Source organism: Neopsephotus bourkii, unplaced genomic scaffold (assembly GCF_033783945.1).
Source record: "Neopsephotus bourkii isolate Nb327-2 ecotype Australia unplaced genomic scaffold, CSIRO-AGI_Nbou_v1 NB_1767, whole genome shotgun sequence".
Lineage (NCBI taxonomy): Eukaryota > Metazoa > Chordata > Aves > Psittaciformes > Psittacidae > Neopsephotus > Neopsephotus bourkii.
Window position 1 is genome coordinate 8,668,590 of NW_026902241.1, and position 17,685 is coordinate 8,686,274.

The 17,685-nt window shown below is 39.4% G+C and overlaps 1 protein-coding gene across 10 annotated transcripts in view; it reads right to left on the minus strand.

The window, feature by feature from the left end:
• RPS6KA2 (ribosomal protein S6 kinase A2) overlaps positions 1–17,685 on the minus strand; it is a 285,765-nt gene that overhangs the window by 53,419 nt on the left and 214,661 nt on the right. For all 10 annotated transcript variants that reach the window (XM_061378507.1, XM_061378504.1, XM_061378502.1 and 7 more), the window contains 5 exons: positions 15,133–15,213; positions 14,246–14,325; positions 11,195–11,301; positions 6,297–6,334; positions 5,440–5,582 (listed from right to left, as the gene is read on the minus strand). In XM_061378507.1, the coding sequence (XP_061234491.1) occupies positions 5,440–5,582; positions 6,297–6,334; positions 11,195–11,301; positions 14,246–14,325; positions 15,133–15,213 (449 nt within the window). The remainder of the gene's footprint in view (positions 1–5,439; positions 5,583–6,296; positions 6,335–11,194; positions 11,302–14,245; positions 14,326–15,132; positions 15,214–17,685) is intronic.

Genomic DNA, 17,685 nt, shown 5'->3' on the forward strand with positions numbered 1-17,685 from the left:
CAACCCTTATGTAGTTTTTGTATATTATCATGCAAGTACCTTCACTGCTCTCAGGAAGCACGTTTGTGCAAAATAAGGATCCTTTCATTACCAAAACCTATGTCAGATGACCCCACAGCTTGACTCTTCCCAGATTAAATATAGCCATACCATAAGAAAAGTACAAGAAAACATAAAAAGAAACTGTAACTGTGAAACTGTTACGCTATTTTGGGGAGGAAGGCAGAAGTTTAGAAGCCAGATAACTAATTGACTAAAGCTAATTGAAGAATTAATCTGCTTTAGTAACAAATTACTTTAAGGCAGTAATGCACATGGTAGAAAGGAGAGAAAAAAAAAAAGCAAACCACTTTTAAAAATGTGTCTGGCTAACTGGTATAAACAAAATTTGGAAAAGACTAATGTTAACTCTTGCTTGGTCTAGCAGAGTCAAAGAATTTTTGCCTGGCACAGCTGGAGGAAATCAGCTCACCTTCTAGAGAGAAACATAATGGGGGAGAATTTTAGAAACTGCCTAAATGACACTAGAGCTCAAGCACCATTTTCAAAGCGATTCTGAACTACTGCAACCTTAGTCCTAAGGGTAATTCCACTTAGTTATAATTGTTCAGATATACTGGGGATGAGGAGCAGAGAACATTGCTTCCCAGGGCAGCAGCAGAAGTGGCACGTCAACCCCTCCTCATGATTTATTAAGAATTTTCATTCAGGGTAAGTACCCGATGTTCACTTCCACTTGCTCACGTTACTTTGTCATAATAGATCTAATTTAACAGCACTAGCAATGACTGCTACAGCTTAATTATTTTGGCAGAAATGGGCTTGATGGTGCTGATGCAGATGATACAGATGATACAGATACAAGCAAGCCACTGTTTGGTCAGTGACTACATGGGAAAAGATGACTGTAGTTCTCACCCACCACAATATCACAGAAAGACCTGTAAATGCATTGTGGCTGCAAGAGGCCAAGAAACCTGAAGGCAAGAAATTCAGATACAGTGTCCAAAAGGGAAACAAGGAATGAAAACAAATTTAAGTTGCAAGAGGGAACAGGCGAAATGACGGTTCTGGAGGTTGCAGGGAATATTTACTGTGCTGCCTTAACGGTTAGCACTTTGTTACCACATGTCTACAATTACACAGGTCTAATGTTGAGATTTATTCAGATTCAGAAGAAATGCACTTAACATCAGTATGTAAAGTGAAAGACAGCTGCATGAGTTAAATGTACCAGAGCCTTTTACTTCAAGAAACTCAACTAAGGAGCAGCTGAAAGAAAGCACTGGTTTCTCAATTCCAGTCCTGATTAAATCTGTTGTAGGTTAAAATGAAAGAACAAAACTGAAACAAAAATTAAATTAAAATAATTAATCTCATCAATTAAAGATACCACTTTACTGCACAATAACCTGTTTTCCTGCTTATTTTTGCAAAAAAATAAAAAATCTTGCTAAACCTAAACATGTGAAGAACTCTGTATTTATGTGCAAGGACGTTAACAGCAAATTGTATGTGTCACAGCAGGCTGAAGAGGAGCTGAGCCTAGGTGTGAAGAAACACTGTTGTGTTTTTGGTTATTAAAGCAAACCATGTAGTTTTGCTGGGAGACTCAGTTTTCACCCTCCCCTCTTCCCCATCTGTGTAAACCATCTGTTTGCTCCTTGCCTCACAATGATTTTGCTTCCTGGGTATTCTGGAGGGCCACTTTCTATTAGCTAGTATTTTAGAAGGCTGTGCTTCCCTCCATCCTTGATTTGCATTCTGTACCAGTATTCAGCAAGAAAGGCACTACTTACACATTCACTACATTGCTAACAAGTATAAATACATTTCTTTTTATTTGGGCCATCACGCTCCTTTTTTCTTTAATTATATGCCCCTCTCCTCACATGGCTCTCAAAAGTGTACAGTGTTTTCTTCCCAAACTGAAAGAGACTCAACTTCCATGAGATCTGTGGCCTGATAAATCACCTGATATGATGAACTACAGAACCAGTGTTTTGGGAGGTCTTGCAAGAGACCTATTACATTACGTTTTATATATATGCATTTTATATTTTCCAGACCAATTTATGTGGGCTTCAGAGATGGTAGTGTGGGCATCAAGACTCTTGCAGCACAGCTGAAAAGGTATTAGTCATGTATGCAATTTTCTGACAATTTAAGTCAATCGCTTATTCATGCAGATCTTTTGATGCAAAGCTTTTATAGAATATTTCCTATCCAAAATCTCCAATGCAATGAGTAAGGTGCAGGAAGGTAGAAAATGAAACCTGCCTGGTCTTGACAAACGACATAAAATCATCAGCACAACATTTTATGTGAGTCCCAGCAGTCATCATCACATCTAAAATGAGAGACCAGGTACTGTCTTCTAGAATACTTGGAAAGGATGAATTTCAACATTTCTATAACTATACCTGATGACACATACTAAGCTACCAACAAATGAATAGAGTATATAATAGTTTTAGTGCATAATAATTAATAAAATAATTCATAACATAATTGATAAATCAAGACTAGAATTTAGTCTTTTTCAGACAAGTTTGCTTTGATACTAATAATCACAAAATGCCACACTTCAGGTTGCCTTCAAAGATCACTCGGTTTGATTTTAGCCTGTGCCCTAGTTAATGCAGGTTGGCAAAGACCCACTAGCACAATCTAAGTTCACATTGTAGCATCAACGTCTCTTCACACAACAGACTGGACAAGAGAGTGTTTGTTTGTTCTTCTGATCTGATGTCTAGTTTCCAGGCCATTTTAAGACTATCTATCTAATACATTCCCTCTTGTAATAAAAATTTTAGGTATGAAAATTACACTATCACATTCACTTCCCTTGAACCTATGCATATTTCACCAAATGGTACATTTTCTTTGTACATTTCATACTGCAAATTACTTAGAGAGAAATGCTAATAATTCATTTGGATACCATTTAATTCTCTTCAGTTTTTCAGACTGGCAAAAAAAGAGCTTTCCTAATAGAACCTATAAGTGACAGACCAAGAAAAACAATGAGAAATTAGCAGAGTGAAAGACAGTGTCGCAAAATCCTCCCACACTTTAGTGTATGGAAATACTCCTTTTCTGTCCCAACCAGTTAATTGTTAAAAAGGAAAAAAAAGATTGAACTGATTAGAGCTATTTTTCTCTAAGATGTCTGGTAGCATTCAAAGGCTTAAAGCATCAGCTTACAGTTAAAAAGCTTTCACTCTAATTATCTCCTTTTATATGGATTCTTATCTTTTCTAATTCAGATACATTATATCCCTGTGGGAGGGGGTGAAAAGAGAGAAAGGAAAAAAAGAAACTAGCTAAAAAACAGGGGGGAAGGTGTCAAAATCATTAGCAGGTGAAAGAAAAACAAGTCTATACACCAAATACACCATCATTTAACTGGAGACCATTAGTTTTCACATTGCTTCCTATCCTTACTTCCTTTGGTAGCACCAGTTGTCTACTTTTGATTAAAAAAATTTAAATATACTTTGTGGATTGGGGCATGTAGGGTAACATATAGCTACCTAAAATAGCTTCCATGTGACATGAAATGGAGCTGTATTCGAAGAGTACATTGCTACATTAATTTATGCTTCCACCTTGGTTCTGCAGGGGAGCCACGGTGAGGCACAATGTGAGCTACAGCGGCAGTGCCTGTTGGTGGCCTTGCATCGAACATTTGGTTAGACATGCAGCTTGTACACTTTGAGAGAGAGCATCAACACCTGTGTTATCTTAATATCCTTGTAAGAGTAATAAATGCATGGTGTCTAAGCTCAAGGGGCAGTGCTATGCTTGAAAAAACAACTCTGGGAATAACTGCTTCAAAAAACCTAAAGCAGTCGTATAGGTTTTAAAAAATCACTGTGTCACAAACCAACTTCTTGATCTTCTGTTTGTTCTCCTCAGCAACAATGGCAGCACACTCTAAAAAGGCTGAATGGGTGCAGGAGGGAGCAGGTTAGCGGCCAAACAACTCATTATAGATGGCTGGCTTGAGAAGGGCTCAAACCTCTCTGAAAAACTTTCCTGACACTTCATCCCAGTGTCCAATAATACGGCACTCATGAGGATGTCACTGGGTTCTTCTCATTAGCCAAGCAGCTCCACTGTAGTAAGGTATCTCTTGCTGAACTCTTCTTAGGAAGTGTTTTCCAGGGCCTCACTTCTTAAGCAGCAAGGAGCAGAAACAGCTCCTTTCTCCTTGTGGTGTTATTCCCTGTGATGTGCTCGCAGATGGTATAGGTACTAATTAATTTCCCCTGCAAAACTGTATCAAATACTATACTATAACAGAGACACAAGAGATTCACTTCAGTTACTTTGTTTTGAAAAAGATGGCTATCTCATCAAATAAAATACCAGATTAATCTAGCATGACTGATATTTTTTGTAAATTCATACTGCATTTTAACTAAATTTTCATTGAGTTTTCATGCATAAAGAATGAATTTGCACAGTTTCTCATATTGATTCCATCTAAACTACCTCCAGAACAGCTTGCAGGACTCATAAAGGTTAAGCAACAGTGGGGAAAAAATGCAAATTTTGTATAGTTGATCCAATGTAAAGACATGTAAGAAAGAGAGGGATTCCTAGCTATTCCTCTGTGCCAGTCGATATAACTGTGTCTGTTTCTACATAATTTTAAAACCAGCTTCAGCATGCACTGAGGGCAAAAGCAAACATCCCAAACTAGTCATAATCAAGACACAGCAAAACAGTACAGAAAAGGAAAGGAGGATGACATGGTGCTTGTATGTGTTTTCTATTCTCAGCAGGAGAAAAGAGAGGTTTGTCAGTCACAGTTTCCCACCAACCTAATGAGACTACAGGAGACCCGCTACTAGTTCAAAAATTACCTGACTCTTACTAGTGGAGCAAGAGTCATCAATGCTGATGTGAAGACAGATGAACGGCAAAAGAAGCGCTGAGGTCCTGTGAAACATTTAGAGTGCTGTCTAAAATATGGCCCTTTAAATTTATATTTTGTACAAGAAAATAGTAAATTTCTAGGTTTCTCTAACATCTGAAAATTCTCTAAAATCTGAAAATTGCTGCTTGGGAAATCGTTTCCTAACAGGAACCAGGTTGGCAGCTCGGTGGATGTTTGTTCTGAAATGATTGTGTTCTTCTGAGCTTGCCCTACCCTGTTTCTGTGCAGTAGAAATATTTATGGCTCATGGTAACCAACTGAGACAGCAAAGGACTGTAAGAAGGAAGAGGGAGAATCTGAGGCCAAATGCTATCTTATTTACTGCCAGGAGCAGCTGGTTTGCTATCACTGGTGCAACAAAAATGACCAAGCAATCATTACACGTCTACTTTTCTATCAACCCTTAATTGCTCAAAGCAGTACTTTTTATCTGAGGGATATGATCCTCTTATAGCCACCCCTCCAACAAATAAACACAATTTTTCCACTACCATGAGTACGCCGAAAGACCACCAGTCAGCACTCTGCGTGTGTCCTCGTCGGTTGACCACCTCTGGGGCCATGTACTCTATTGTCCCACAGAATGAGTACGCTCTCTTGTCATGGTCGATGGCTTCTTTACTTAGACCAAAATCTAAATAAATTGAAACAAAAAAAGAGTTGTCAAGTCTGTAAGAATGATTATTTAAGCTTTTACTCACTTAAACTGTTCAAACAAATCACACCAAGTAGCCAACGAAGCACTCTCTGTGTGCAAAAATGGCACAGCCGTGTGTGTGCTGAAGCTGGGCTGATACGGAGGGCCTGGGTGGCATTTTAATACATCCTCAAAATAGGTTTATCATTTTCTCTGCTTAGATTGAGATTCTGGCCCAAAGCAGAAGAGAGAGTTTAAATAAGCAGAGATACACAGCTCAGATTTGGTGAAGATAATGCTGGTAAGGATTTTGCTTAGATAACCAAAGCATTAGAAATTATAATCCCAGGTGGACACCAGTGAAAAGGATGGCCAGGGTGGCAAAGGGATGCCTTTCCAGGTGTCCTCTGTACAGCTACAATTCAGATAACTTAATCTGGAGTAAGCAGACATATTGAAGCATCCTTCCATCCACAGTGGTAAGCAGCCAAGCCTGCATGCTTCAAGAGTACAATCTTACCAAGAAAACACTGCATTCTCCATGTGCTATGCAGCATGGGTGCTTGACAAATTGCCAGAGAAGTCCAACACTCAAACTCTTCTGGCTTCTGAATTCTTGTAAGGAAACTCTTTCCAAGCAAAGACTAAGATGCATGGAACATACTGCAGAAAAAAAATCAGCTTATAGACATGAAGTTTTTCCTCACATACCTGTTATCTTTATGTGGCCCTCTTCATCGAGAAGAATGCTGTAAAGCAAAAAAATTCATTCATTAGGCAGGCACAGAGTGAAGTTAACAAACGAATAGAACACGCTTAAAAAAGGTAAGGAAATATGCAAGATTCAAATGCATGTGTAAACAAACCCTCAGTGGATTATATGCCTCTAGAAAGAAAAATGATCCTCAAGGGTCTGTCTAGTCTCATGGCTGAAGCACGCGTGGCTTGCAGCAGTTGCATGGGGAGACTCCTTAATCCATAGCATGCTCAGGGCGGGCATGCAAGCTGAGCTCAGAACGAACAGAGTGTTCAAAGCACACAGCTGCACAATATCTGCTTCCAGCAGGAGAAGGAGCTGCAGGTTTTCTGTTCCTCTCATAATAATAAAGGTAAGAACACAAATAATTGCTTGGACTCACTGGAACTAAAATTAACTGCACAGGTAGTCAGGTTCATGCTGAAGTAATAAAAGTGATCATAGAGCACAATGACTAGTCACAGCCTAACTGCATGGATCTTAGCTCCTGCTAACTTATTCTGCCTGGAAGCATAAATGAAAATTCAGCCTGGAAGCTAAATTCAAGAGTTCTCACATTTGCCACCTGCCACCGTATTTTATTCTCACAAAGACACTCCAACATTTCTCAGAAAAAAATTCACAAAAACATTGCCAGTTTTTATTGAAACAAAAGAGAACATTGACATTGAAAAATTATGATTTTTTGGGGGGTAATTTTTCTGCTTATAAATACCAACAGTAATGAGGGTGGTGTTTCTTCAGTTCTAGTTAGATTTAGTATATTTCTCTTTTCAAAATGGTCTAGCGAGGTGTCAGCTATTTTTATATTCCTCTTCTCTTAGAGAGTCACTTTAATCCAATTATTCAAGAAGAAAATATGACAGAAGTGAAACAAACACATTGGGCTATACTTTTGTGAAATGCTGTCTCTGTATCAAAACATAATTGAAAAGAGATGATCTTCTGTCATTCGTGTGCTTAGAACATACTGTTATTGTGTAATTCATCAAACAAAGGCCAGCAGTTGAGTCACTACTACATGTTGGATAATTAAAGCTATTTCTTTTTGATAAAAGCATCTTTACTTCTATTCTTTCTCTACAGCGTTCTTGAAGTAGTAGCCTATAACAGGCATGTTTACATTTATTACTGTGACTGCAATCTGTAAGCAAGAGGCCTGTGCTCCAGAAAAGAGCAGAACAGAACACCTGCCAGTGTGGAGGTAAGCTTGAACATATGAACTCCACAGACCTGGCTTTGGAAAAACAGTAAGGGAGAGTACAGCTCACAGAAATAACCCAACATTTTGCCCCACACCTGGAAAGTCCCTATGGATAACAATGCAATTCAACAGTTGTGGGGTTTTCCCCAGAAACATTGTTTTTATATTTCATAGAATCATAGAATAGTTAGGGTTGGAAATGACCTTAAGATACAGACTTCCTACTGAAAACCCATGCTGCTTTTCTATGTATACAATACATGTCCTTTCATGCTGTTACCATCATCAGAGTGTTCATACCTTAACCTCACTAAAGGTCTGGAGCAATACCAGCACAGTTATCGGATGGATAATACTGTCTTAGGTTAAGTCAGCCAACAGCATACAACAGCCTTTCCCCACACTCAATGCTTGCATGAGCAGCAACACAAATGGGTCCTGGTTTTCTAAGGGTGTTTATCCTACACACACACATACATATATCCTTCCGCTGTCTCATGTTCTGTTAGCACCCTCACACAGTGCCCTCAGCTGCCTGCAATTTCCCCTGTGGACCCTGGCAGCACCCTTTGAACAGCTGGGTGTTTCCACGTTTGCCATCTGCCAAAACATATAACGCCACTATTATGAACTGAAAATTACATTTCATGTAAAAGAAAACAATATGCTAGCAGTGAGAAGAAAGATAACTGTAGCACTGAATTAGCTTAGAGTGACATTAAGAAGCAAAGAACAATGTACCTGCATCTAAGCATCCAAATTACAACAGACAAATAGTTTTCCTTTGACTGTAGAAACAAACATTATCCGATCACACTTTCTGTCTTCTCTTTTTATTGTTTTACAATTCCTTTTTATCCCACACTGCCTGTAGTACAAGTTCTATTGTGACAATTACTTTAGCTATGGTTTGCAGGATCGACTAATATGAAATAAACTAATATTATTTTGCAGAAAGGAAAAAATAGAAGTTGTTAATGTGGTTCAGGCTTCAGAAAAATCTTTCCTCTAAACCAAATTTTGAGATTATAAAAACATAAGTAGTAGACTACTTCTGAATCTAAAATGTAATCCCATTGAGTGACAGCCTCTCACTGTGAGATTTTTCCATTTTATTTGTTCAGTTTAAGGCTTTTACAGGATACTGTCATTGCCAACCAGTTCTTTGTTTCAAAACAATAACAACATTTTAGCCTCAGGATCATCCCACAAATCTTCAAACTGCTTTTACTGACCTGCTGTCCTAAGCATGACTGCACACAGGCTTTGCATTTATAAAGCTATTTTTGAAGGATATGGTTTTCAATCAAATAGATTACTTGACTTATCCCTGGGTACAAACTTGAGTTATACCAGTCTGGGTCACTCCCTTTCCTGTACAACTGCTATATTCATGTAAACTAATTTTGTAGTATGAAAATTATATCCAGGTTCAACCGCATCACTGGTATCTATTTAACTGTACATCAAACACCATAAACCATATACTCAAAAGTTAGGAAATATAAGAATGAGGGCTGCCACCTAAACTTTACACAGTGATCTCACTTTATAAATGCAATTTAGTTACATGATGATAGTTTTTGTTTTCTTCCAGAGAAAGAACAGGTAATACCCATGGATTTTAGCAGAGTAGCACAGTGAGGGGGACAGCTAACTGCTCTCAGCTTAGACACAAACGCCCAGAGAGCTAGATTCCATTTGTTCCTTTTCAACTCTAAACCTAGAGTACTTTCCTTTTCAACATGCTTCTGTGTAACAATGGTAAATCAATGTCACCTTCCTTTCTTGGGTGAGCTCTAATTTCTCAATTCACTGATCCTTAATTTGAAGCACTGCAGCTTGCTCTGAAGAAATTTTAAGGGCTCTCACTTGCAATTGAAGTCAGTGAAAGATGTGCTTTGAAACAGAAAGTGACAATTCTAAGAACGCTAAAAATCAGGTTCTCAGTATCTCAAACACAGTGAAGAGTTTTGACATACACTTATTTTTCTCCTTGGTTTCTAACTTCTTCTAAAGCAAAAAATTACGGCATTTGCCTATAAATGAAACAGCACTGTGACTTATAGTTGAATATACAGGCTCTTATTTGATACCTTCTAATAGCAGCTTCATATATCATGTGTTAGCTTGAAAAACAGCTTCATCTAACTCCAGAAAGAGAAGTATTGCATGATTCAGATTAATGCTCACTAGAAACAAAGTTTGAAGCTCAAAACCTATAGTTGGAGTTATTCTGTAATGGACATGTTTGTTGATGCTGACCAAAGAAAATAGCAATTCAGAATGAAGTTGAAACTGAAGAGCTGCTGGTAGACAATGAAGCAGCATGTAGCAGTGGCAGCTATAGTATGACTGCTCCTTACCTGCCTTTCATTCTAGTAGCAAACTGTTACCTTTCTCCCTCCAGTTGTTTAATCTTCAGGATGACTTCCTGTATTTGCCAGACTCTTTTTCAGTTTTGGTTGCATAAACAGGACTGGGAATTTTGGTTACCTGTGAAAGGGCCTCGAACCCAAAGGACTCTCGCTACATACATCTATATGAATTCATATAGTACTACTACTATTATTTTTGTAACCAAAACATATAATTGGATTTAAAGTTTAAATCAGATAGTAGTGTACTACAGATAAATCTCCTCCCCTTCAAATTCTCACCTACAAAGTCCACCTTCCATCATTTTTGGTCTCTTACTTTACCCATGAGCATGAAAGCAATAACACTCCATTTCAAAGAAAGAGCTGCATATTTTTGAATTTCATGTCACAGAAGGAAAAGGCTGCTCTGCTGTTAAACTTTGGAAGTGTAAGCAACAGCCAAACAGACTGCCCTCAGTGGTCATCTTTTTTAAATGACAGCAACCATTACATTGAAAAGGCTGGTAACTTTGAAATGCTGTAGCCTGTTTTATTTGAGCTGATACAGAAGACACAGGCAAAGAACTAGGCAAGCGGCATGAAATAAAAGCAGTATCACGTCACTCCGAGTGATAGCACTGAGAGTGTCATTTAGTCTACTGATGTACTGCAAATAAATCAGAGAAAGAAAAGTGCTCCATAACAGCACATTAGGAGTAGAAAACTGCTCCAAATATATGGGAAAAGAATTATTGGGAAAATATTTTGGATCATTAATATTAATAATGAAGTGGGTTTTAAATCCCAATTATCACATGCCTCATGAGCTAATATGCACACTAATTTTCAGAGATGCTCATTTAGCAATGGCTACAATAAAACTGAATGGTGCCAGGACACATTTTGTATGAACTGGAAGCGCAGTTGCTTTGAGTGCATTTTACCAAAGCAAAGGGAAGGCCAGATTAAGTGCTGCAAATGGAGAACAGTGACAGTGAAGTAAAAGGCACAGAGATCTGAATGCCATGCTGAGATAATTCACTAAACTGAGGGCCAGACACACAGAGGTCCAATCATACTGGAGCACGGTCAAAATATTTTGCCTCATGCTAAAACAATATGATAGGAAGACCCTACTGCTCATGGTGAGGGTCTTTAAGTAGAGTCTTACATATAAGAAGGAAAGCACAGCCTCTGGCACCTTCTGACTTACTCGTGTGACAAGGAGCAGAAATGACTTAAAAGCTCACGTATGCACGCTTTGGTTCACTCTTTCTTATTAACTTACTTTTCTGGTTTTAGATCCCTGTAAATAATTCCAAGACCATGGAGATGGTCTAATGCCAAGGCCAGCTCAGCTAAGTAGAACTTGACATCCTCTTCTGTAAACATCACCTAGAGAGAAGGAAGAGAACACATCTATTTACTGAACAGTGGTGAGCTGGCTTGCATTAAATGACATGAAGAAGGAATTATCTAACTCAGGAATGCAGGAAGGACCATTGTATCAGGTTCAATTTTCCACAATTCGTCAAAGCTCACATTAACAATTCTTACCAGATTCTCCTTATAAAACAAAATGTAACCTGTCGAGTACTTGTTCCTTAAAACATGCTCCTCTCATTCATCTGTTTGATCTGTTTACATGACATCATGTTGTAATAATATGAACATGGTTCTAACTCCGTAGCCTTTGGAAATGAATGGCAAAATTCAGTACATTCATTGCAGCTCTCATTTTTTTTCATATCTCTTAATTTGCTAACATCTTGGCATTTAGCTACCAAATTCTCATGAAATGACATGGTGTAACCCCTTTGGAAAGTGAAATGCTTCCAAATCTAAGCATGAAGAGACTCAGAGATGGATTTAAAAACCCATGCATTGAGAGTTCAAGGAATCTTAGTGCAGATGACCTAAGCAGTGCTGCACTGTCTAACACTGAGGACCTGATGAGATCTAAACTGAGGGGAGCTTGCCTTTCTATAGCAGATATGGATACTCCTAACACTGAAAGCTCTGTTTTAGGTGGTAAGAAACTTCTGTAATTGAGAAAACACCAAGCTCAGGAAAACTGAGATGGCAAGAAACCCCTTTGGTTCAATTTTCATTATATCCCAGATGTTCTCTTTAATTAAGTTTCAATACGTACAACGATAATAATAAAGAAAGAGAAGCCGGTATATTGGATACACAAGTGTGAATACTGTGTATGACAGAAGTAAAGCGAGTCAGCTCAATACAAATTTACATGTAATGTAAGTATCTACAGTAGAAATTGCTGAGCTTGTTCTTAAAATTAAGTATCTGAGAAGCTGCAGAGGGCTGAGAGCAAAAAGAGAGTATTCAGAGAACAGATGTCACGTTATTTAATTACGTCTATCACTCCAAAGGCTAGAAAGGAAAAGGATACAACAGCAAAACCTCTGATTAAAAATATAATTGGTCTGAACATAAAATTGCATTAATTATCAAAATAGATTTGAATTATTCATAAGGATCAAAATAAATGTAGGCAAGAAGTGAAGTCAACAGAATCAGGGGAAAACTAATCTATGCAGATACATCTAGGTAAAGTCAGTTGTCTCAGAAAAACAAAAGCAGGAGAGAGACAGTGCTGTAGTATATGGGATCTGATTTAAAGTCCACTGAAATCAATACCAGGAGTAACAAATTTCAAGCAGAACAAGTTTTCCCATATTTTTTCCCTTGCAATACCTTCACACTAAACAGCTGCAAAGTACAGGTACATAACATGAGCTGCAATCACTGAAAAAAGATGTAAAAGGACTGTAAAGTTGACTCATTCTTCATAGTATAAAGCAGAGAACTTGGTGCATTGCATTAGAAAAGCTTTGGGAAAAATGTGAAATTTTAAAGGAGTACAAAATCTCAGCTGTTCTCTTTCACTTTCAAGTTTCCCGACTGTGCAGAAAGGGTAACTGCCCTTTGTAGGTAAGAATCACTTCTCTCTTCTTCCATGAAACAGGAAAGCCCCTTGCTAAGACAGCACGCTGCCTCCTTAACAAAGCCTGATTTCACGACAAAATAGCACAAGGATATTTTCAAGTTCATTAATCTTTTTCCTCCTATTAAAAAACAACTGATACCTTGTACTGAGTATCATTACTTGCCAGTGTAATGTCTGATTGCGTTAGCAACAAGCCTTGAAAACAAATACTTGGGATCCTCCCCAAGCTGTGGTGCACACATCAGACTACAGCATGTCACCAAACTAGGAATAAGATGTGGGGAAAAAAAAGACAGGGAACTTTTGAATAAAAGCACTGTTTCACAGCTTTTTTAGTCCACCAGTAACTCCACAAATCAAGGACAGCTAACATAGCTGCCCCTTGAGATGGCATTTGAAAGGTCTCTACCTTATCTGTAAAGATTGTGTGTTAGGTGGTTGCTTGCACCACTGTCTCCACACCCTAGAAAGAGACCAAGGACTGGGGATATCATGTTAGGGACAAAGAACGCTGGGGCACAACCAAGCCCCAGGGTGGCAGGCATCCTCCCTGGAGCCTTCTGTACTGCCTGCAGGGCCCTCTCTGAGGCTAAGTGCAGGAGGATACACTGCTTCAAGCAATGCAGACAGAGGCATTTGCAGACAGTCAAGTTCTAAATGAACCTAGAAACCCTACCACTGCCACTCTTAAGGCATCAGCAAGACTTAAGTTTGGATTGTTTTCTGGCTGCCTCTTTCTCCAGCAGTAGCACCTCCAGAGGCAGGAGCTGCAGAGGACATGGAAAGGATTAGAGCTGAGGGAGGTGATGGAAGCAGCAGCTCTCCTCAGGCATGAAGGAGGGGAGCAGGTGAGGGCGGTGACAGCCCCAGCCAGCATGGTGTGTGGCCTCCAACCTGCTCCCAGCAGCCGCTGCAGGAGATGGCCCCTCTGCTGCTCACTGCCTGACACTGCTGTTAGCATACTTGCTGAAGAGGTCAGCCCTAGCCTACAGCCTTCTCTCCTTTATGCTGGCAGTTGTGTTTTTCCAGTGGTTTTGTCCCTGTCTCCAGGCAAAATGTATTGGGGATTCATTTCTCAGACTGCTTCTCATCACATGCGAGATATATTTTGCATGCAATGAGTTTGGAGGTATTTTGCTATGGGGATGGCTTATTAGTGGCACAGTTTTCTGCAACAGTGATGCTTAAATGCTATCTGCTGCATTACCTATGGCATAATTTAAATACAATTATTATGAACCTTCTTAAAGATGCAAGATGATGACATTCTATTACATATATATTGCAGGAATATTCACATCAACTTAACTGAAGTTCTGGAAATCCAGGACAGTCTTTCATTTCTAAGTTAAAAATCTATTGGCTTACCTCTTTGGAGAGTCTTGTGAAAAGGTCCCCTCCCCGCAGGAAATCTAGTATTAGATACAATTTTCCCTCTGTTTGAAATGCTGCATTAGAAAAGGATGAAGAGGTTGAAAGCTTGAATCATGATAAAGGTCTCCAAAACATTAATTGTGTTGATTAGCAGCATATCATGCATGCCATTGGCTTCCCTGTCATTTCAGCAGTTTGAGAGCAGAAAATTTAATTTCTGTATAGAACTAAGCAATCAAGCTTAGGCCATGGGAATAATGGTATCAGTTGAGAGACAACAATAAATTACTTCTATATTAATTTCCATGCTAAGCACCTATGAATTAATATTGCTTTCCACTGCACAAGGCACCAGGAGTCACTAAAGGCTAGGCATAGAGAGAACCTCACAGCCTTGTGCAAGAGGAGAGCCTATCCAAAATGTCCGCAGAAGATACTTTACAGTAATAAGGGGGCTCCTCGGGAAGCTGGGGAGGCAGAAGGAGGCAACTCCAGCAAGACACCGCATTCATGTACACACATACACAAATTTGGACTGGTGATGATTATTAAAACCAGATTTTATTTAGATTCACTAGCTTTCTAAGAGATACCTGACAGCAGGTGAGGGGGTTGGCAGATGTATACTCGCCAGCTACCCCACCAACACTACCTGCCGCATCAGACTTTATGACAAGCGTATTTTAATGGAGGAATGGCTAAAACTTACTTATACTGAAATTCTTCAGCAAAAATTAAGAATTTCACACAGGTAGCCTCTATGACTTTGTTAGAGACAGTCACAAGTAGGCAGGGAGTATCTGTATGGAATTATAACACATCTAGTCACAATTCCCAGACCAATTCAAGAACAAACATGAACTATATTTTATTATAGTTACCATAATGAAGCTTGACTATGAAAGGATGATTCACTTCTGCCAAAATATCTCTCTCCATTTTTGATCGTACCCGATCCCGAACTATAAAAAAAGAACAGTAAGAACAGCGACATATTAAGATTCAGAATAGTCACTAGGCATGGTACTGGAATGAGGTTCAAGTGATTTGGATTCTGCTTCTCACTTTGCTGATGGCTCATGGTGTGGCCTTTGGCAAATCACATCACTCTCTAGTGCCCCCTCTTTCTACCTGTCTTGTCTGTGTACTAGAAGTAAGCTCTTCAGGAAGGCACCACATCTTCCTCTGTAGAGAACTGCCCTAACTAAAAGGACTACAGTATTACAAACAATAGGAAAGTGACTATGCTTTTATGAGATATCACTGAATAGCACTCTCTGGAAGTGATTTATATCAATTTTTCTTTCTATAAATATTTTAAGCTTCAAATAAACCATCCAAACAATAAGTGATAAAGAGGCTCATTAAAAACAGTAAAAAAAGTATTTTTATGTATAGAGATAAATCACCTTTTGCCAGCAATAAGAAAAACACTTTTTGTGGTTGAGGTGAATAGGGAGTAAGAGAGTAAGAGACAGAGTTACGGGGTGAGCTGAGTTCAAACTAATCAAAACTGACACTAAAGATTTCATAGCAAAAACATTTAGCAGAATGTTCAGACATTGTGGATGAGCCAAGTTCCCCCATTATCAGCTCTTGATCTTACAGATTCATTTTTCAGCCAATCAGAATTTTATTAATTCCATAATGAAAGTACTGAAATTTTCTTTCCCTGTGTTATACAATGCCAATACCCTTTTAAGCTGAAAGCATCTACAAGGACTGCTGTTCAACTATTTCAGGTGGTAAAGCCTGAGATCTCAAGTGAGGTTCTGTCATTGCCTTTCATGTGTTATGGAGCTGCTGAGAAGCTGAGTACTCTCATCACCCAAGTAATGAACATGCTGTAATTAAACTACATATTCTGTTGCAGTACTTCAAAAATTGGTGCACAGGAATCGGTCCAAAACAGCTGATCAGAAAACCTTAAATAGGAGTGGAGGGACACTTGGATTTCTTTCTAATTTGATGTTTTACCTAGGTCAGTAGCGACACAAGCTTTACTAGCTTGTTGAACCTAAGCTACCTTGTAGATAAAAACCAAACCAAAGGGAGTATCAGAATCTTAACCTTATCTCACAAGGAAAAATCACACATAATGCTCTCACAAAATGCCTAATTTGTGTGAAGGCAGAGCATTAATTATGGTGTAGATCAGTGATGGTCACGGGTAGGAATTCTTGTTGGGGGGGTGGGCATTACTGAACACTCTATGTGGGATATTTCCCATTAAGCTTGGTGAGGTAGCCTAACAAAATGCCTCTCTGCACTTGCACTATGCACGCATGTGCAGAGAGGCATTTCAGAATAGGCTGGCAGAATGGCATCATGCCCTCTTATCCCCATCATTTAAATCTGAATAAGTAAAGCCACATCTGTTTGACCAGGCACTTTATTGAAGCCACCTGCCATGTGCCCTGCTCACTGCTGTGGACCTGTCAGAGTGCCACACCACCATTCTCCCCACGTGCATACAGGAGGCACAACGACATTAAAGAAAAGGCCACATCACCACAGAAGAAACCTCATTCTCCGGAGTCATGGCCCTGTAACCCCTCTGAACCTAGTCTCCTCCAAAGCTGTTCTAATCACCACCTTCACAGTGGCTGCCAGAAAAGGTAATTGGAACCTGTAATCAGGATTGCAGCTTGGCATGTGAGTTGGTGACCTGCCCTGACCATCTTCCAGCATCAGATGCTGCCTGATTAAAATGCTCTGAGGGCAGAAACTATATAGGCTCAGACTTTTAAGCAGTCCTACCACCAAAAGGACCATTAATTATACTCTCCAGAGAGGCAAAACGACTTGCATCCTCCCTCTGTCCTTTTCTTACTCTATTACTTCCATATGCCTGGGCCATGCCTGATTTTAACCTCCAAACTAGACTCCCTAGAGGTATCTACCTGCTTGCACCAGCTTACATTCCAGGGGGCACTGTCAGAGTTAGTTACTGTACTGCATGCTGCACATCCATTGTGATACTTAAACATGCAAGCTTAAATCCCTTCTCCTTTTTGATTTGTTATTAATGCTGTCATGGCAGGAGAGAAAACTTATTTTCTCTTACTCTAGATACACCTAGAAATAGGAATTCCCCTGCTCTTCTGCCCACCTGTATTTTGAGGGCTGGGGCAATGTGGGTCTGATATGCATCAGCAAAGACTTTAAGAAGAGATGGCACGTTGACATATTGAAACAGCATGAAGGCCTGGCTCAGTCTGACTGCTCTGTCATCCTCCAGCTATGGTGAGTGGGAAAGTGCCCCTCCTGCACTTCAGAGATTTTTTTCCCAGCATTCAGTGGTCCCAGTCTGATCCACAGAGGGAGTCTCCCTTCTAGTTCTTACATTCTGGCAGTCAGATAATTATTTTGCTCAAGCATGACCCGAATTAGTTCTGGCTGCATATTCAGCCTGCTAGATTGTGGCGGTGGAG